At 38.3% G+C, this 22,184-nt stretch overlaps 1 protein-coding gene across 4 annotated transcripts in view; it reads right to left on the reverse strand.

Moving 5' to 3' along the window:
• LOC122549428 (centrosome and spindle pole-associated protein 1) overlaps positions 1-22,184 on the reverse strand; it is a 156,659-nt gene that overhangs the window by 7,803 nt on the left and 126,672 nt on the right. For all 4 annotated transcript variants that reach the window (XM_043689244.1, XM_043689245.1, XM_043689243.1 and 1 more), the window contains 8 exons: positions 20,576-20,674; positions 18,108-18,174; positions 11,822-11,945; positions 9,198-9,337; positions 5,824-5,958; positions 1,456-1,487; positions 699-756; positions 501-610 (listed from right to left, as the gene is read on the reverse strand). In XM_043689244.1, the coding sequence (XP_043545179.1) occupies positions 501-610; positions 699-756; positions 1,456-1,487; positions 5,824-5,958; positions 9,198-9,337; positions 11,822-11,945; positions 18,108-18,174; positions 20,576-20,674 (765 nt within the window). The remainder of the gene's footprint in view (positions 1-500; positions 611-698; positions 757-1,455; positions 1,488-5,823; positions 5,959-9,197; positions 9,338-11,821; positions 11,946-18,107; positions 18,175-20,575; positions 20,675-22,184) is intronic.

A 22,184-nucleotide genomic window follows, 5' to 3' on the forward strand; every position in this document is an offset into this window, starting at 1 on the left:
ATTTTCTTATTATGTTGCACTTAAGTTGTTTCCAATGTGGCCTTCATTTGTCAGTTGATTATCTATAGCAAAACGTCAGTCAGTGGGCTACACAACTTGCTTAAACAATTGTGTCTTGATGCTGACAAATTTCTAGCAACCTAAGAACAATTGCCTAATTTCTCTCATATGATAAATGCCCTAAGAGGAGAGCAAATTTGAGCAAATACATAAGAAAACTGTCTACAAAAATAACAGGAATACAGACTTAATTCTGAGATGCATAGCGTCAAAGTATAGTATCTCAGTTTGTGCATACAACATTGCAAAAAGAAATTAATGATGATATGTTGGTTATAAATTGGTTTTGCAACATTATACCACATTGAACAATAAATATACTTCAGATATGTCATGGAACACTTGCAAAAGTTGTTGCAATGCAAAATGGGTTCAGTTCAAAGTTCTGTTAAAGAGAAGGAATAAAGTAAGACAAAGTAATAATAAAATAGGCAACATACAGAATCAAGGTCTAATCTACTATTATTTTGGCGACGTCTCTCTCGCGGAGGTAGTTCAGAAGATGTTCTCCCAACATCCGCTGGAAAAGGGAATGTTTCTCCATGGCTTCCTGTTCAATAGAGGTTCAAATAACTTTAACATACACTCTGAAAATGCACCTTTGCAAGAATTTCAGAGATTATGAATATAACATTTACCTATAAAGGCACTTTCAGATTCAAGCAATGAGTTCTTCGTCAAATCATCATGTGAATCCTTGGTGGGAGAAATGTCCATGTAACTAATATAGGAAACTCACATACAGCAGGAAACATTACATGTGCAAGCAGAACAGAATGAACAATACATCAACATACTGAACCCTACAATCAGAATGTGATTTTCAACAATTCACCTTATAAAGGAGGAACTTGGCAAAAGCTTTTCTTACATATAGTTACATTTTTAACCCAAATGTGAAAGAAAATTTACAATTTTATTTAAACATGATAAAAAAAACAATCTTCTTTCAATCTCTTGTGAGACACCTGAAGTAAACGTAAGTGAATTCAATTTATTTGCATGCAATGTTATGAGCAATAATCGGATAGTGTTAAGATGTTGAACCATTCTGTCTGTGGGACAGGTTTACTGATCAAGATTAAAGATTATAAAATTGAATATTAAAGGAAACAGATATAGAAACGTTTCAAATTAGCCCACTGTGTAGAGAATCCATAAACTGCACAAACAAACACTTCAATTAACTTCAACTCATTTTTGCGAGAAAATAAGTAAATTCAATGAGAATGTCCAAAACATTTGAACTGAACAACCCTGAATAAAGAGAAGTAGGTGGTATTCTTTTATGTTGAAACTATTGGTGTTATTCATCTATCATCAGTGTTTAGAGTTCTCAAATCCTTTTGAATAGAACTACAGGCACAATATTGCTTATGGCATGATTTTCCTTACCAGTCCAACATCATGTGGATTCATACGAGCAACTAGTAAAACAGAAAAAAAAATGTAAAATTTCTCAATGTTTGGTTAAAAAAATAATTTATTAAGGCATTAATATGCAAAGACCATTACTGAATTTTCCTTGTTGACCTTAACAAGTAACAATGTCTAGAGTACAATGTAAGCCAAGTCACCACTGCCACTGCCCTATGTGGAAAATGTAAACACTCAGTTACTAACCAGTGCTAGTACCCCTAGCATTGTATCTTTTTCTTGAAAGAAATTCAATTTCCACATAAGACATATATCTCCAAGTACACAAACTTGTGTGATGGCTTCCAGATAGGTTAGTTTCTTGCCTCTGTTTGTTCCTGCATACAGAACAGCTTGACAGAGCACTAGTACATTGAGTTTAAACTCTTAAAATGTATACAGTAGGTAATTTAGCATTCATCAGTTATTTTATTTCAAAATAAATATCTACCGAGGATGGAAATCTTAAATAAAGTCACAAAATACTGGAGAAACACAACAGATCAGTCAAATATGGCATTACATTTTGAAGATATGTTAAAGATCTTTGATCTAAAATGTAGCCCTATGTTTTTCTCTCCAGATGCTGCTTGACCTGCTTAGGCTTATTAGAATGTTGTGGTTGTTATTCTTAATCAGTTTGAAAATAAATTACTATTTTACCAAGATTGTAAATATTCTTGTGGTGGCACTCATGTGTAATAGGTTGTCAGAGTGATTATTAGGGCAACGCTGTACCTCAGATCAGGAGTTTTAATTGAAGTTTATACAATAAAAGAAGGGAAGAGTTTATGTAGACCAATTATTTAAACTGGAAAGGTTTGGGAGGAGGACAAAGAGCGTGTAAGTGTAGAGCTAGGTTGTTAAGTTGTTCTTTCTTTCCCCCAAAAGAATAATAGGTCTAAAAACAGTTGCTGGATTGTGGGGTCAAGTCTATTTGTGGTAATAATTCAACTGAAAACCAAACCTGTTTCTGCTAGTGCAGAAACCACAAATCTCATTCTAGAAATAAAAACAATGGGATCTCCCCTTCATTCAGGGGTTTTTAAATCTGTTTTGTAATATCTACTAGGTGATTGAATGGATCCAGACTGATAGGGAAACATTTAACTGAATAAATTACCATAACTTATGGACAGACTGAGTGGACCAGCAGGTGTTTTTATGTGCATCTTTTTTGTACATTCATTTGTTCTCTCCATGGATTGTTGCAAAAAAAAAGCTGAGCACAAGGGAATACAATGACAAATGGGATGAGCAAATACAAGTCCGATGCATTTTACTCAAAATAATTGCAAATAAGTACAAACAACTACTTGGAAACACGAAGGTGCCAGTCATTAACAGATTGTTCCACAATAGTGCATACGTAAAGATGAAATGTAAAGAAATTATTAAGATGGAAAAAATTATAAAATTGTTATAATGGGGCAACTTCAATTATTTTAGTATAGATTGATTGACAAAAAGGGGCAGAGCCAGCAAATATTTCTGGAGAACTTTCTACAGCAGTGTGCATTACCGATCCACTGAGAAAAGGGGGAAAACTGGACCTGGCTCTGTGAATGCAGTGGATCAAATGGATCGAATGTCAGTATAGAACATTCAGACAACAACAATCATAATGTTTAGATTTGCTAAGAAGTAGGACAAGAAACAATCCAGAGCTTTAAAAAAAAAAGATAACTGGTAGAAGATTAACTTCAATGTGGTAAGAATGAATCAGGCCAAGGTAAGATGGAATCAAAGTTAGCAGAAATTATAAAAGAACTAGGAATAGGCTGCCTATGATGGAGAAACCATTCGCGATTAGTCCCTGGATGACAAATGAAGCTGAGATGACATATGTCAAGTGATTAATATAATTGAGAACCAGTGAAATATTACATTCAGAAAGGAAGAGAAAAGAAACAACTGAAAAACAAAGGCACTAGTAGCTAACAGAGAAGGGAAGCTAAAAGCCTTCCGTAGGCTTACATGTAGTTAAATAATGCCAAGAGGAGTGGGGCTGATTAGGAACCTAGAGGAGGATTTAAGCAAGGGATGCAGCCAAGGAACTAAATGGATTCTGGACCTGCCTTTACCAAGTCATAATGGAAGTAAAAGAGACACTGGCTATGCTAAGAACTGGAAGAGGAAGTGGCTGTACTTTCTGGCTGTGCTGAATGAGATGCAGTCAATGATACTGAGAGAAGTTAAGAATGGAAATTTCAGAGGCATTGATTATCACATTCCAACATTCCTTGAATACAGTTCTCCATCTGGAGCACTGCCATGCACAGGCTTGTTCAAAAAAAATGGTACAAGGAGAAGAACTGCAATTACAAACTACTTTGTTTAAGTTCAAGTGATGAGAATGAGATTATACATTGGGATCAAACATAGCATCACATTGATAAAAGTGGATTAACTTAGTAAAGCAACAGATTTGCTAAGGGCAAATTTTGTTAATGAACTTACTTGAATATTTTAGCAAGTTAAGAGAATTGATAAAAGTGACATTGATGAGGTCTACATAGTTTTCAAAAAGCATTTGATCATAACAGATTTGTCAGTTAAGATACAGCCATGCAATAAAAAGGAAGGCGCAGTTCCTCAGGGGTCAGCATTGATATCAGGAATATTAGTAATCTGACAGGTGCACTGGTAATATAGAATACAAAGCAACTAACTTGCATGCAGCAAAGTCCAATAAACAATAATAACCAGAGAATCTTGTTTTTAGTTATTTTAATTTGAGGCCAGTTTACTCAGAAGATTTTCTATGCTCTTCATTACTACATTTTGTGACCACTATATAGGGCTTGTACATATCTCAGGCAGTACAGCATTCCCTAAATCTTTGGCTGAATTAAAAACCAAGGACATTCTGCTAATGTCTCTGGAATGAACTCAGTTTTGATAAAAGGTTATCAATCTGGGAAATGTCACCATTCCAGCAGTTTCTGCTTTTATTTCAGAATTCCAGCACATGGGAGTATTTGGCTTTTGTTCAATGAACATGCTGTCCTTCTTGCAGCATTTCTGACACAGTAACTAATAATGCCAAAAATTATTTAAATGCAAAATCCACCAAGCGCAACTATTTTAATCAAAACTCATTTGTAAATATCACACTAACTTCTTAATCCCATTAAATAAAACAAGTCGAGAAATAGCAAAATGGAGTTTAATACAGTTAAGTGTGAGGTCTTGCATTTTGGAAAGTCAAATCAAGGTAGGAGTTTCATGGTAAACGCCTGTTACTTGAACCGTGTGAGTTTCGCGAGTGTATCGGTATGAGTAGGTGCAAGATACAGAACAGAACACAGGACCATTACAAAGGAAAGCTGCCCAAGGAGACATTGCGCAATAGCGGAGGATGGTTTCGATCTATCGACCTCTGGGTTATGGACCCAGCACGCTCCCGCTGCACCACTCTGCTCTGATTAAGATTCCTGATGAAGGGCTTTTGCCCGAAATGTCAATTTTACTGCTCCTCGGATGCTGCCTGAACTGCTGTGCTCTTCCAGCACCACTAATCCAGATTCATGGTAAACGGTAGGGTCTTAAGGACCCTATTCTTTGGAACAGAGGGAACTTGGATTTCAGGTGCACAGTTCTCTGAAAGTGGAGTCAAAGGTAGTGAAGAGGCCTTTTGGTATACTGGCCTCTTCAGTCAGGGCAGTATTGAAGTTGGGAAGTTATGCCACAGTTGTACAGGATGTTGGTGAGACTGCACTTGGAGTATTGTGTTCAGTTTTGGTCACCTTGCTATAAGAAGAATGTTACTAGAGTGCTGAAGAAATTTACAAGGAGGTTGCCAGGACTCAACAGTCTGTGTTATAGGGAGCGATTGGACAAGCCAGGACTTTATTTCTTTGGAGCATAGGAGACTGAAGCGAAATCTTATAGAAGTGAATAAAATCATGAGAGGCATGAATGCATTCAGTCTTTTTCCCAGGGCTGGGGAATCGAGGACTAGGGCGCATCAGTTTAAGGTTAGAGGGGAAAGAATGGAAGGGAACCAGAGGGGCAAATTCTTTTACACAGAGGGTGGTACACATATGGAATGAGCGGCCAGCGGAAGTTGTTGAAGCAGGTACATTAACAACATTTAAAAGGCAAAGGCAAGGACAAGTACACAGATAGGAAAGGTTTAGAAGGATATGGGCTAAGTACAGGGAAATAGGGTTAGCATAGATGGACATTTTGGCCAGCATGGATCAGTTTGGGCCAAAGGGCCTGTCTCTGTGCTGTAGAACTCTATGAATCTTTGACTAAGCAATTTTAAATTTCATAAATATTACGCACAGCTCATTGTAAAGAACATGTTACCATTACTGGTTAATATTGTATCACACTGACCTGTTTCTTTCCTCTTCATTGTGTCTAGTTTTTTTTTCTGTTCTCTTAATAATGCCTCCTGTTGAATCTCCAATGTATTACTATCATTTGGAGGATCTGGGTACACTTGTCTTATTTCAGCACGTGTTGCTGAATCTGTTATAATAGAAAAAATGTTATAAAATTAATATCTTAGTTACAAATTACACAGTAAGCAGATTTAAAAACACATCTCCCATTTAAAAACAAGTCTTTCTGACATTTCTGTTGCAAAGTCAATAAATAGATTGGAATTTTGCCCAGTATAAAACATTACAGTGCATACAGGCCCTTCGATGTTGTGCTAACTTCTAAATTATAAAAGTACTTACCACCCAAACTCCCCCATCACATTTTAAATGTAACTAAAAATGTGTATTAATGCAATAAAAGCAATCAACGTGGACTAAAACAATTCGCCTTTAGGAAGAAAAAATCAAACAGGTTACATAGGCGAATCTGAATTACCAGGGCAAGTAGTATACAAGCCACTAATTTTGGACTGCACTACATTCTCCACTGAAACGGCGCTATGTCTGCTGAGAGAGAAAAAAAACAGCATCTTGCTATCCTGCATCAAGCAGCCAGTATTCCGAACTTCAGCTCCCAACAACATCTACGTTGTCCACTCCTGACAAAGAAGAATGAAGCAACAAGATGGGTTCTATTATTTTAAGTATTGTGTGTCCTGAATGCAGAAAAGCAGAAATAGGTATACTTATGAGCAGGAATGATATGGTAGAATAATGATCTAATAAGGCCATATGAGTTGAAGTGAAGAATTGAAAAAGTACAATAACACTACTGAATGTATATTATAAAGGCAGTCCACGAGTTGTAAATGAGTTCCATTCCAGATTCTGTTCACAAGTCACCATGGCAGGAAAATACTAGTAGCTATTAGTAAGTACCAGAAATATCCATATATTTAGAATAACACATGTATGAGATTGTGTTCATTAGTAGGACTTGTGTAAAATTTGGGATGTCCTGTACACCCTCAGTCAGAGGAGATGAAAACCAAATCTCAGGGATGTAAAAGCAATAACAAAGTACTAAGTATAATGGTTATTTCACTACCTTCATACTAACTGTTATAAAATTAGAACGAAAAATACAGAACGAACAGAATTCCTAAAACAAATTTAGGTGCACTTTTTTTAAGCCTATACAAAGCAAATCCGAAGAAGGGAGCATGGCTCTGAATTTAGTAATGAAGAATGAACCTGGGCAGGAAGAAATAACATCAGTTGGGAGCACTTTTGTGAAATTGAAAATAATTCACTTAAGTGCAGCAAAGCTGTGGAAAAGGACAAAGATGGAGCACCATAGTCACAGAATAGAACAAATCCAACATGACCAGCTGCCCTATCAATCTACAAAGCTATGGAAGATGTCATCAACAGTGCAATCATACACCACTTGCTGAACAAGTGAGTTATAGCTCACTGATGCTTAATTTGGGTTCCAACAGGACCACTTGTCTGCTGACCTCATTTATGGCCTTGCTCCAAATGTGGACAAAAGAAACTAAATACAGAGGGCAGATGGAAGTGACCGCCCAACATCAAGTAGTACTTTACCAAGAGTGGCAAGAAGGAACCCTAGCAGAAGTGAAGTCAATGGAAATCACAGAGGAAACTTTCTGCTGATAGGAAACATATCTAGCACAAAGGAAGACAGTTGTGGTTGTTAGAAGGTCATTATCTCAGTCCCAGGATATTACTCAGGGTGGTGTCCTACATCCAGAAAAAAAGTTTCATCAATGATCTTCCTTTCAATTACAAAGTGAGAAGCGACAATAATGTACAAATTTCAACATCATTTGTCACTCCTCAGAGTGGCACAGATGGATAACTTTAAAGTAACATTGTACTAGACAATGACCATCTTCAAACAGACAGAACTTAACCATTATCTCTGGCCAAGTCCTTCACTATCAACATCCTGGGAGACTGACCAGAAGCTGAACTGGACCAATCATACAAACATTGAGAACAGATCAGAAACCGAGAATTATGCAGTAAGTAACTCAACTCCTGACTCCCCAACGTTTGCCCACAAAATACAAGTCAAGAGTGTGTCAGCTTTCTTTCACACCTGTCTGGATGACTGCTGCGCCAAGAATACTCAAGAAGCTCAACATCATCTGGCAGTCATCTATGACCGATATGCAGTTGGTCATGCTATTAGTCATGCCTGTTACATGTAGAGCTCATTTCCTGGTTTGAGAAGAGCAGACTAATTCTGGTGGTGAAAAGACTTTAATCATAATTATTCAGATGAGATGGGCAGACGAGTTGTTTATATTTCAAACCAACTGAAGGGTTTAAGTTAGTTAAGCATTAAAGCTTTAGCCATATAGTCAATAATATGCAAAGCATGTGGGAACTACTGAAGTACAGAAAAACTCAAGCAGATCAACCATGATCTTACTGAATGCTGTAGCAGGCTCAAAAGGTTGAATGGTCTTTCTCCTCTACCATTTTGTATGCTCATATGAGTATCAGGTGATTGAATAGGAGCTATCTGCTGTTTTCCTTTTCCTTTTGTCTGTGTCTGCTCCTCTTAATTCTCATCTGAAGTCCATAGTAAAATTGCATAAACTGTTGTGATGCTGCCTTGAAGGCATACAGGTAGAAAGTACAAATCAAAGGAAAGAAAACTTGATGTAAAAGAAATGACTTTCAAAGCAGTGAAAGCACGCTCTCAGAACACGTCCTGGGAGGAAAAACTATTCACTTCGCCAAAGAACAGACATGCTGGTTTACATTACATTAGATTAGATTAGATTACATTAGATTACATTACAGTGTGGAAACAGGCCGTCAGTCACCTGAGGCGGGAATTGAACCCGGGTCTCCGGCGCTGTGAGGCAGCAGTGCTAACCACTGCGCCACCGTGCTGTCCACTAAACCTTTAGTTTTAAAGGTTCAACCCGACAACTTCATAGTACCAACAAAACTGGTGAAACCCATGCAGATGCAGTGCAAGCTAAATACTGAATTAAATCCTCAATCAAATAACATTTTACATATTTACACTGCCTACTGGCCTGCCCCATGAAAGCTATCCCATGAAATTTGTAGTGTATGACAGTTTAAAGCGAACATTAGCAGGTTAACATAAAATTTCCAGAATGCAACCAAATCTGTCCCACTCATTACAAATTCACATTCCTCTTTTTATGTCGGACTGGTATATTATTACACAAGTAGATGTTTATTTCCTCAATGTCAGTAAATCAACATGAATAGTGGACCAAAACCCTGAAGTCAAATAAGATATTCAGAATCAGTACTGAAAATGTTACTTAGCAAGATATTTAGTTCATCAACTGTTATATCTGCGCCTACCTCTGTATTTCAGGTCATTGAAATCTCTGACATTTTGTAAATTAACAAAATCTCTCTCTTTTGATGAAGGTCGGTGTACCAAGGTCTGAATACGTTGCCTAGCCAAATCAAAGACATCAACATGATTCCTCTCCCGCTTCCTTTTGAGAAACATTAGAAAATAAAGAATATTAGCACAAACTTACTTAGAATTCACTTCATATTTCACCCCAATTAAATTTACAGATTCATTTACTATTGCTATCAAAGTAAAAATGTCCTTACCAGAGCATATTTGCCCTGAGACATTTGCACCATTTAATTATGACAATAAATGACAGCCACTTGCAAGAAACTCAAATTTCAAAACTAAATGTTCACAGAATTATGCAGAAAATTACTGATTCTGGAATGCAGAACTAATTGAACACCTCAACAAAAGAATTGGGAATATAATGCACACCCATTCACTCTGTTTTAGGCCAGCCAGGTGAAAGTGAGTACTGCAGATGCTGGAGATCAGAGTGGCACTGGAAAAGCACAGAAGGTCAGGCAGCATCAGAGGAGTAAGAAAATTGGCGTTTCGGGCAAAAGCCCTTCATCAGGAATGCCAGCCAGTCAATCATCTATCCATGCTAATATATTATGCCCTATAACATCAGCTGTTATTTTCCACAACAACATTTGATGTGGCATGTTATCAACTGCCATCTGAAAATCTAATTACAATACAATTATAGGTTCCCTTTATTCACAATGCACCTAACTCCTTCAAAGTAAATTGAAGGAATTTCAAGTAAGTTGAAAGTAATCTGGTAAATTATTTAACATGACTTTCCTTGTGGGGTTGACTCTCCCCATTAACCATAAGCTTCCTTATGTGTGCAGCTCTTTAATGATCAATTCTATCACCCTCTCTTGCCAGACATCAAGTACAGTTTCCTGTTTGCTGCCTCTCTTCTTTTTTTGATTACATAATTATATTTGCTACTTTGCAATCCAATGGAAACTTGCTCAAGTCTAGGGAATTTTTGAAAATTAACATCAATGCAACTAATATTTCATTAGCAACCTCTTCTAAGACCCCAACATGAAGTTTATCTGGAACATGCAGCCTGTAAAGACTTAAAAAGGACCAGGGGGTACATTTTTCACACAAAGAGTGGAGCATGCATGGAACATGCTGCCAGGGGAAATGGTAGAGGTAGGTACATTAAAACACTTACAGGGCATCTGAATCAGTAAATGAATAGGGAGTGTTTACAGGGATGTGGGTCAAATGCTGGCAAATGGGACTGGGTCAGATTAGGATGTCTGGTTAGCGCAGATGAATTGGACTGAAGGGTCTGTTTCCATGTTGTATAACTCCATCAGTTTGCCTAATACCATTTTATTCATGATTGTAATTTTGCTAAGTTCTTCACTTGATTCTACCTCCTGTTTTATAAGTATTACTAGAATATTTTGTATCTTCTATAGTGACAACAGAAGTAAGATATTTGTTCATTACATTCACCATTTCCTTTTAATGTACTATTAACTCCCCATTCTCAGTCTCTAGAGGGCCAACATTTGATCTATTCTTTTCCTTTCTATATACCTGTAGAAACTCTTGCTAGTTGTTTTTACATTTCTAGATATGCAGGGAGGTAAGGAAGTGAAAAAGTATAGATGGATTCCTTGGCCTGAAGACCTTAATTGCTAACAGTGTAGTCACCAATGGTGAAGAACTGAAAATCATAATTCTTAAACTACCAGGAGCACAGATAACCTGAATAGTTGCAGGGCTGAAGGATATTACAGTAATGGACAGCAACAAGGCAATGGAGGGATCTGAAAACAAGAATGAGAACCCAGCAGCCATTTTCTAAGATCCCCAATAAATTTTGACAGGATACTACATTAGAGGTCTGTCCATAGAATAGCAATTATATTGAGAACTATGTGGAAATCAAAAGGTAAAAAATTAGTAGATAAATTTAGGTCTGAATGGAAACTAGTCACCTGGCCTGCAGGGATTGGTGTAGGATCACTACTCTCCAATACTCTTATGAATGATCTGGATGGCAAAGTAGAGAAGATAAATCTTCAAGCTTTAAGATGTTGAAAAAACGCATGAGTGTCAAAATATGGATGATGCTCAATTACAACAGTTGGGGTCTGGGTGCATGACTGCCAAATCGTACAGAAAATTGCAGCACTATGTATTTGAGCAGTTAAAGTAACGAGCTGTCCTTCTTCCATATCCTTTAAACATAATTCTTTATTTTACAACACAGATACTAAGGTTATTTGCCATGCTGGTGAATCTTAGAACATGGGGAAACAGTCTCTGGATATTGGATCATTTAGGGTCTATTTAGAACTGAAGAGGGAGCAAGTTTCTTCATTCAAAGGATTGTGGTTCTTTGGAGTTCTCTAACCGGCAGTGTTGAGGATGCCCCATCTGTAAGCATAATCAAGGACGGAGCAGATCTTAGTATTTCAGGGAATCAAGAAATACAGGCAGTGGAAGGAAAGTGGATTTGAAGCAGAAGATCAGCCATGATCATACTGAAGGCAGGGCAGGCACAAAGAGTCACATGGTGTGCTCCTATTTCTTATGCTGTGGGTCTATTTTACTGAAGTAAGATAGTTTCCATTACTTGGACATAGGAAACACTTCATCTTCCTTTTCAGCACTTTGAAATTGCCCTTCCAAGCGCCGTTCTTCACTTCGTAGTTGATTCCTCAATGCCGACAGTTCACTAATTATATCTTTCTTCTCCTCTGTCAAAATATAGGTAGAAAATGTCCAAATTACAAATTAAATAGAAGAACTTGCATTTTTATAGACTGTTACCACAAACTCAGAACTCCCAAAATAATGGGTTATAATAATGCACAGAAAGGTCCAGTAAACAGCAAATTAATTAATTGCTGTTTTAGGTGTGTAATTGAAGGAGCAATGTAGCCAGAACTCAAGGTTTCAATTATGTGCTCCAATTTCATAGTGGAGGTTGAATCTACAACTTCTAAATTAGAGGGGAAAATAATGCCAGAAAGGTTTAAATTTGTCAAAAAATGAAGTTGTATCATAGCTGCATTTAGACATATAGCTAACAATAAGATCAGCAATGATCTCCTGTGAAAAGTCTTGATTTCAAAACATTTCCTTTGAAATCTTATCAAAGGAAAAGGCTTAGAATTTTTAGACATATTTTGGCAATAGTTTTAGTTTAAGTGATACATATAGCAGATACTTGTACGTTACTATTAAAATCACATCAAAAGATGTTGCATTTGTTTGTAATTTAATAAATTAGAAGAGTTCATCAAATATTTATTCTAGATTTCTTCTCCTACTCTAAGCACCAATCCCAGGAAACATTGGTTGCAGATTTCATGCAGCTAGATGCTAAGAAGTAATCACATTGACAGGAATACTTAATCCCTTAAATATAGTAAAGAGGATTATATACTACTCTAAAATTAGTTTATCTTCCAATACTCTATATGATTTCTCAGGGTAATTCCTCTTTATTTCTATATGAGTAACTTTGACAAGTCCTGACAAACCTATCCCAACAGTCGCTGCATCAGAGGTCAGATCAGTTTTCCTTTGTGTGAATCCACGGAAACCAATGGAAGCAGACGGAGTACCAGGCCGTGCACTCAGAGCATGCGCAGATCAATTGACAGAGGTTTTCTCAGACGTCTTCAACCTCTCCCTGAAGCAGGCCACTGTCCCTGCCTGTTTCAAGAGGGTCAACATCATCCCTGTGCCTAAGAAGGCTCATGCAGCATGTCTCAAGACTACCGCCCAGTGACCCTAATTTTGGTGGTCATGAAGTGCTTTGAAAGGCTGATCATGGCACTAATCAATTCCAGCCTCCCCACTACTCTTGACCAATTCCAATTTGCCTATCGGAACAACAGAACAATGGCAGTGCTAAATCACTTGCCCTTCACTCCTCCCTAGAATGTCTTGACACCAAGAACAGCTATATAAGAATCCTACTCATTGAATGCTGAACTGTAGTCAACACTATTATCCCCTAGAGACTCATTACTAATTAGTGATCTCAGACTAAGCCCCACTCTCTGCAACTGGATCCTCAGTTTCCTGACACACAGGCCACAATCAGTGAAGACTAGGTACAATATTTCATCCTCCCTAATACTCAACACTGGAGCCCCAGTGTGTGCACTCAGCCCCCTACTGTACTCACTGTACACCCATGACTGCATCACCAAATACCAGACTAATGCCATTTACAAGTTCACTGAAGACACCACCATAGTCGGTCGAATTTTAGATGGCGACAAAGCAGACTACAGACAGGAGGTGGAAGACGTGGAAAAATGGTGCACTGAGAACAACCTAGCTCTCAATGCCGGCAAAACCAAGGAACTCATTATTGACTTTCGGCGGGATGTTATTCATGCCACCCCCCCACCCACCCCTTACACATTAACAGCACAGAGGTGGAACGAGTGGACAGTGTCAAGCTCCTGGGAGTAGTCACCCACAACAAGCTTTCTTAGACTCTTCATATGGGCGCACTGGTTACAAAGGCCCAACGTCTCTGCTTCCTCAGGCAGCTGAGGAAATTTGGCATGACGGTGAATACCCTTGCTAACTTTTATAGGTGCGCCATCGAGAACATTCTGTCCGGATGTATCATTACCTGGTATGGCAAGTGCACCATTCAAGATTGGAGACGGTTACAGAGAGTGGTGAACTCCGCCCGGACAATCACAAAGGCCAACCTCCCATCAATGGAATCCATCTACCAGGCCCGCTGTCAAGGAAAGGTCGCCAGCATTCTCAAAGATCCATCCCACCCTGGCAATGTTTTTCTACAGCGTCTACCATCAGGGAGAAGGTACAGAAGCCTGAACACATGCACCAGCCAGTTTTGCAACAGTTTCTACCCTACTGTTGTTAGAATACTGAATGGACTCAAACCTTTAACATTCACCTGTACCTGTGTTTTTGTTTTTGCCACTGTTTACCTATTATTTACTTATTTATGCTACTTAACTCTGTGATCTGCCTGTATTGCTCGCAAGACAAAGCTTTTCACTATGCCTTGGTATACCTGACAATAATTCAATTCAATTCATTATTAAGTCTTATTAGACCTCACATTTACAACAGGATAAAATAATTGTTGGAACATAGAAACCAGAATAGGTGATTCAACGGAATACGTCTGCACTACCACTCAGTACGATCATGGCTGATCCAACACTCCAAAGCCTTTGACCTATCTTGTCCCCATAATCCTAGGTTCAAGTAATTACTCATGATAATCAGAAATCTGTCAATCTCTCAGTTAAACATACTAAAAGACTAAGCTTGCAGAACTCACTATGATAACAAATCCCAATAGTTCACAACCCTGAGTAAAAGAGTTCTCCTCATGTCAGACCTAAGTGCTACTCCCTTCATTTTTAAATTATACCTTCTGGTTCTAGAGTCCCAGCCAGAGGAACATTTTAACCTGCATCCATCCCATTTATCCCTTCAAGTAGGTTGTACATTTCAATGAGATCAAATCTCATTCTTCGAAATTCTAGAGAATACAGGCCTACTTTTCCCAAACTTTCTTCACAGGACAGTCCAGTCTTCACAAGAACGTCATTGCACTTCCTCTATAGCACATTCTCTATTTTTCCTGAGATAAAGAGATCTAAAAGGCTAACCATATTCTAGGTGACCTGCTTTCCTACAGAATTTAAGCAAGACTTCATTGCTCCTGTATGCAAACCCTCATGTATAAAAGCTAATGTTCCATTAGCTGTCCCAAGAACTTGCTGCAGCAAGTATGTTAGCTTTCAGTGACTTAACAACAAGGCCACCTAGATCCATTTGTATGTCTATACTTTCCAACCTCTTACCATTTAAGAAATACTATGCACATCTGTTTTTCCTATCTAAGTGGATAACTTCACATTTTTTCACATCATACTTAGTCTGCCATGTTCTTGTCCATCCATATAGAATGTTCAAATCCTGCAGAATCCCTTTTACATCTTCCTCACAATACATATGCATGCCTTTTTTTTAAGTCATCCACAAATTTAGAAATATTATATTTGGTCCTCAACTCCAAATCATTGATACATATAGTCAATAGCTGGGGCCCAAGCACTGATCCTTACAGTGTCCCAATAGTCACAGCCATCAACCTGAGAATGACTCTTTTTTCTTTTTTTCACCTGTTCGCCAATTGTCAATCTGTACCAGTGCATTACCTCCTAATCCCGTTTGCTTTACTTTTGCTAAGGAGGTGGGCTTTATCAAAGGTGTTCTAAAAATCTAAGTATAATATATCCAATGACTTTCTTCCTTCAATTTTGCTTGTAACACCATCAAAAAACTCAGAGTTCATTAATCTCCAATGCTTCTAAATTTTGTATCAACCACAAATGTTGAAACTGCTCCCAGTTCACGAAGAAAAGCAAAGGTCACAATACAATACCCTAAGGACTTCCATTACACATCTTCCTCCAGCCCAAAAAACATTCAAATTGAATTAGCTTTATTGTCACACGTACTCAAATGAGTACAGTGAAAAGTTTATAAGTCAACACTTATAGCCATTGACCATTATTCTGTTTGCTATTACTCAGTTTGTTAAGCTGCAACTTCTCTCACAAATCTGTTGTGTGATTCTGTAACTAATACATCACCCTTATTCACCCTTACTATTACATTTTCAAAAAAACTCCAAGTTAGTTACAGATGATTTTGCCTTTAGAAATTCATGCTGGATCTCTCTAATCAATTCATCTTTTTCCATGTGACTACTAATTCTATCCCAAATAATTGTTTCTGTAAGCTTCTCCACCATTAAAGTTGAACTGACTGGATTGTAACTGACCTTATTCTTATAAACATTTTGAACAAGGACATGTTTGCAAGGCCCTGAATTTAGGGAACACTGAAAATTAGGAGTAGTTCCACTCTCACTCCTTCAATATCTCTTGGTCCAATTTTAAATTTATTAAGGAAGGAGCTATGATATTTAGATTGACACAATACATGGAAAAGGCAACTGGTTTCTTTCAACTTACTGTTTTGTTTGTTTAAAAATGCTGTGAATAGTAAGGGAAACAGCTCAATAAATTGTTCACATTAGTAAGCAAACAAGAAAGGTGTCTTTATGAACCACAGGGGTGGTTCTTGTGACCTGAAGGTTTAAGCTCAGAGAGAGAGACAGTGTCCCTGTAAATGAATTGAATTGAAGGGAGAAAGTACATCCAGGAAATTGGGAAAAGTACACTATGACGAAGAGAGAATAGAATCAAAGGAGGAAGAATGACTTCAAGCAGCTTTTGGAAAGAAATGGTATTCCACCTAATTCCACTTAACATTTTAATCTGAAAAAAACTATGAATTGTGAAGTAACAAAATGGTTAATCACTTTACAAGAAAATAGTCTCTTACAATGAATACCACAGTGATTTGGGGAGAGATTAAACAATGTCACATGTACTCGAATGAGTACAGTGAAAAGTTATGCAACTAAATTATACAATGAGATAAATTTTGGATTATTATTTGGAGATATGGGACAGGAATTCAGAACTTCTCACCAACACCCAAGAAATAAATGTATTAAATATCTTTGAGATCAATCTCCTTTCATAAATGGGATATGGACCAGGTGCTGGCAGGTGGGACTAGATTGGGTTGGGATATCTGGTCGGCATGGATGGGTTGGACTGAAAGGTCTGTTTCCATGCTGCACATCTCTATGACTCTACAACTGTAGCAGCATGACAAAATCAGTGGCCTTAAATTGGTCCAAAGGTGCTCTTTGTAAAGACACATGCAAAGTATTCATTGAGTACCTCAGCCATATTTTCTGTCTCCATGTAAAAATCTCTTATTTGGTCCCCAATTGACCCTCCTCCTCCTTTTATGGTATTTTTAATTATTTATGTGCCTACAGAGAACTTATGGTTTCCCTTTAAGGCAGGCTATAGTCTTTTTGTGTACTCTCTCTTTGCTGCTCGTGTTTCTTCGTTCATGACCCTTCTAAATATCCATATTTAGCCTGGTTCTCACTTATATTATCCAACAAACATCTTACTCTCTCTTTTTGGTCTTCCAAGGAAACCTCACTTTTCTACCCCAAACCATTTTCCATCTGCCACAGTTAAACCAATCACGTGTAAATCAGTGTCACTCTACAGCACTTTGCTCCCGCCTACAGATTCAAATGTATTGAGTAAACATTCAACAGGATCAAACAACTTTTAAGCAAATTCATATTTTTGTATAACGGGTCTTCTGACTTCTGATTAAACTTGAGTCATAAACCTATTTCTATAGTAAAAGTTGAGATATACAGCACAGTACAGGGCGACCCCCATATCCGTGGAATCATTTTCCGTGGTTTCTGTTACCTGCGGTGTCCTGCAGTCTGAACATATAAAAGGGGCGGCATGGTGGCTCAGTGGTTAGCACTGCTGCCTAACAGCACCAGGGACCTGGGTTTGATTCCCACCTGTCTGTGTGGAGTTTAAACATTCTCCCAGTGTCTGCGTGGGTTTCCTCCAGGTGCTCCGGTTTCCTCCCACATCCTCCAAAGATGTCCAGGTCAGGTGAATTGGCCATGCTAAATTACCCATAGTGTTAGGTGCATGATTTAGGAGTAAATATAGGGTTGGGAAATGTGTTTGGGTGGGTTTCTCTTCGGAGAGGCGGTGTGGACGTGTTGGGCCAAAAGGCCTGCATCCACACTGTAGAGAATCTAATCTAAAGAAAAGAGGAACGTTCCAGAATCAGGGATCAGGAGGCTGCCAGGAAGGTAAGGTTCCCAGTTAAGTGACAGGGTTCGCTCCCATCCACAGTAGGTCATGGAATGTATTCCCCGTGGATACGAGGGGACTACTGTATACAAAATATATATACATCCATGTGAAAACTTTTACCAAATGCTCGAAGCTGGTTTCGTCTAGCAGGAACTGGTGGTGACTCGGTTCCCAACTGTGGATGATCCTATAAAGCAAGATCATTTTTAAGAAAATTCAAGATTGCAAAGTGATCAAAGAAACATAGTTTAACATTTTACTTTAAGTGAGTGAAACAATTAGTCAAAATGTTCCCAAATTAAGTTCATGGTCTTCCCAATTTTGAGTTATGGCTTTTGGATCTAGTGTGTATTAGTCTCCACTGCCACAATTAAATTATGCAGTTTTTACTGAAATAATCTTGATACAATGAGCTCCAGTAGCAATTACCTTAAAGTTACATTGAGGGGACATAAGCATCGATAATTTTCACAAATAAATTGGACATTTTTTAAAACAGATAAATGGCGCACACTACTTCGACTATTAATCCTCAACAAATCTTTACAATAAAATTCCTCGTGTTATTTATATCTTGGTTACTGTCTGCATATGCTCTGTAGATTTATTTCCTCAATGGTTAAGTACCAACACTTCTTCCTTATCAATAAATGTCCGAAGAAGAATATAACCAACGAGAAAAATCTTTGTTCCCAATAATTAGCTATCACATTGTAAATAAAACTTAACTGTTACAGGGTAGAGCTAGTTTCATGCATCTCTTTTTAAAGTATTTTTGCTTTGAATTGGCACTTCTCTTCATTTGAAGTGCTAGTCCCATTTAAACATCTCATTTCCGGAAAAGGATGGGATTCATGAGATTCATCTCAATTGCCTTTAAGGCGGTGGTAGAAGGTAGTGCCAGTACTTTGATCATGGATGTCTGCAGGAAGACTTGAACTTGTCTTTGTGGCAGAACAGTGTGTTGGTGATAACCAGTTGGTATTCTACACATTTGGTGAGCAGGAGAATCTTGTTGGACTTGCAATTCTAAATTCCTTCCTTTCCAGTATTGGGCAATCTTTCTGTCCCTGGTGCTTAAGTCCCCTAGGAGGATCTTCCTTAGTGATGTTGGGAGAATGACGTCCAGATACGATAGCAAAGTGGCACAGTGGGAGCGCACTGGGGCTATAACTGGGAGGTCATGGGTTGAAGCCATCCTTTTCTATTTAGATTGGCCTTTACTGCAGTAGAAGCTATTTTTCAAAAGGTTAGGGAGAGAATAGGGCCCCTTAAAGATCAGCAAGGCAGTCTTTGTGTGGAACCACAGAAGATGGGGGAGATGCTAAAGGAGTGCTTGCATCAGTGTTTACTGTGGAGAAGGACATGGAAAATACAGAATGTGGGGAAATAGATGGTGATATCTTGAAAAATGCCCATCTTATAAAGGAGGTGGTACTAGATGTCTTAAAAGATATCAAGATGGATATATCCCCAGGATCAGGTGTACCCTAAAACTCTGTGGGAAGCTAGGGAAGTGATTGCTGGGCCCCTTGCTGAGATATTTGTACTATCGGTAGTCACAGGTAAGGTGCCAGAAGACTAGAGGTTGCCTTCTTTAAGGAAGATGGTAAAGACAAGCCAGGGAACGATAGACCAGTGAGCCTCACATCAGTGGTGAGCAAGTTGTTGGAGGGAATCCTGAGGGACAGGATGTACATGTACTTAGATAGGCAAGGACTGATTATGGATAGTCAATATGGCTTTGTGAATGGGAAATCATGTTTCACAAACTTGATTGAGTTTTTTGAAGTAACAAAGAGGGTTGATGAGGGCAGAGTGGTGGATGTGATCTATATGGACTTCAGTAAGGTGTTTGACAAGATTCCTCATGGTAAATTGGTTAGCAGGGTTAGATCACATGGAATTAGAGAGAACTAGGAATTTGGAAACAGAATTGGCTCAAAGGTAGAAGACAGAGGGTGGTGGCAGAGGGTTACTTTTCAGACTAGAGGCCTGTGACCAGTGATACTGGATCCAGCTTTCTGTCACTTACATAAATGATTTGGACATAAAGTTAGGAGGTATACTTAGTAAGTTTTCAGATGACACCAAAATTGGAGGTGTAGTGGTCAGTGAAGAAGGTTATCTCAGAGTACAATGGGATCTTGACAGGTGGGCCAATTGGCTGAGTAGTGGCAGATGGGGTTTAATTTAGATAAATATGTGAGGTGCTGCATTTTGGAAAGGCAAATCAGAGCAGTACTTATACACTTAAATGGTAAGGTCCTGGGGAGTGTTGCTGAACAAAGACACCAATTATCTTTGTATGGCCTCAACTTTTACATTCATCACAGAGAGAAAGAATTCCATCCGAACACACCAAGTTAGTATTATCTTATTTCAACTCTAAGCAGTTTGATATCTAACTTTTATTTCTCTCCCTAAACATCAAAGTTTCTAACAGCTCTTCTAAAATTGTGCAATTCTATTTGAATTGCATTCAACTACCAGTAAGACCACACAAAAAAAATAGCATACTTGACCTAAGTCACCATACAAAGCACAGTATCTTATTGAACATAGTAAGAACAATTCAAATAACTTACCACGTCTAATTCCTGAAGAGAGTTGCTAACAGCAGGAATATCATTTTTCTGAACATCAATCTGCTTCTTCATGGTTGGAATAGGTGGCGAAGGAGGTCTCTGGAATAAGGAAATTTCTTTTCAACAATTATTTTTTGTGAACTTGCTATTCATCAACCTGGATAACATTATGCTCAAAATCAAAGATATTAAATGGAATAGCTGTGAAGCTTTTAGCCCAATGAGCCTCTCCTGGGAAGAGAAGGTAAACAGATTAGGTTCCTTACATTTACCAATTAAAAAACAGAACATGCCATTCTGCAGACCAGCTTTGCCATAGTAGGTGAAGAGGCAATTTCACCAGATGCTTTAGGTGATAAATATTGCTGAACTGAGGTCTTAAATTGAAACACTGTTCAAATAAAAAGACTCTATCTTGGGAAAGAGAGAAGTATGTTCGAGAAATGGCTACATGGAGACTTAAGGGGCTAAGAATTTCTTAAAATATCTGCCAGCACTCATTAAAGAGACTGTAGAGCATCTTAGTGGCTCATGTTGTCTCAAACGCCCTTCCCAATATACAGATGTTTTGAATGTTAAAAAGGTTAGTGATGTGGATTTTACCCACAAATTAAAAGGCTACTCACCACTCCATGTTTATTTGCTAGCGGGACTTTGAACACGTTCTTGAACATATTGGAAGACTTTCTGGGATACTTGAAAGACTTCACCAACATACTACTTTATTCCCAGGCCTCGGAAGGTTTTACTAATAATTCTCTTGAGGCATATTTACACACTAATTTCTCTCCCAACACTGCATTTTACACTGTATAAAATTAGGCAATGCAGGCTACATATACCACTGCTGGAAAATTGTACCAAATCCACTCGTGTGTGCTAAACCTCTAGTTTTGTTTGATGCATGTTTCACTCACCATGATTATCAATTAACCCAAAAATAAGTTGGCCAAATTAACCACTTAATCTCCGATAATAAAAAAACGCAAATAAATTGCCAGCATCTAGACTTCAATGGGAAATTGCAATGTAAACTTTGGGGAAGGAATCGGGAGCAAGTTGGTAAAAGTGAAAATTTTGGGTTATCCAAGAAGGGGGATCCCAAGGGTGGAGTGACTGGAGGTAGGGGAGTAGTGACAAAGAATTGGGGTTGGGTATGATTATAATAGGTAGTTAGCAACCAGTATGAAATTGTAACTGTGTCAAGATGAGCAACAAGGGGACCAGGCCAACAGTGCCTCCAAGTTTACACATTATACACAGCCTATATACTTAAGAGAGTGGTACCTTCTAAATTACTTGTGCACTGTTTCAAAGGGAATGACACCACAAAACATAGGAGTAGAAACTAGCCAATTCAGCCCATCAAGTCTGCTCTGCCATTCAATCATGGCTGAAAAGTTTCTCAACTGAAAATGTGTTGCTGGAAAAGCGCAGCAGGTCAGGCAGCATCCAAGGAGCAGGAAATTTGACGTTTCGGGCATGAGCCCTTCTTCAGGAATGAGGAAAGTGTGCCAAGCGGGCTAAGATAAAAGGTAGGAAGGAGGGACTTGGGGGAGGGGCGTTGGAAATGCGATAGGTGGAAGGAGGTTAAGGTGAGGGTGATAGG

The sequence above is a fragment of the Chiloscyllium plagiosum genome, chromosome 4 (genome assembly GCF_004010195.1).
Source record: "Chiloscyllium plagiosum isolate BGI_BamShark_2017 chromosome 4, ASM401019v2, whole genome shotgun sequence".
Lineage (NCBI taxonomy): Eukaryota > Metazoa > Chordata > Chondrichthyes > Orectolobiformes > Hemiscylliidae > Chiloscyllium > Chiloscyllium plagiosum.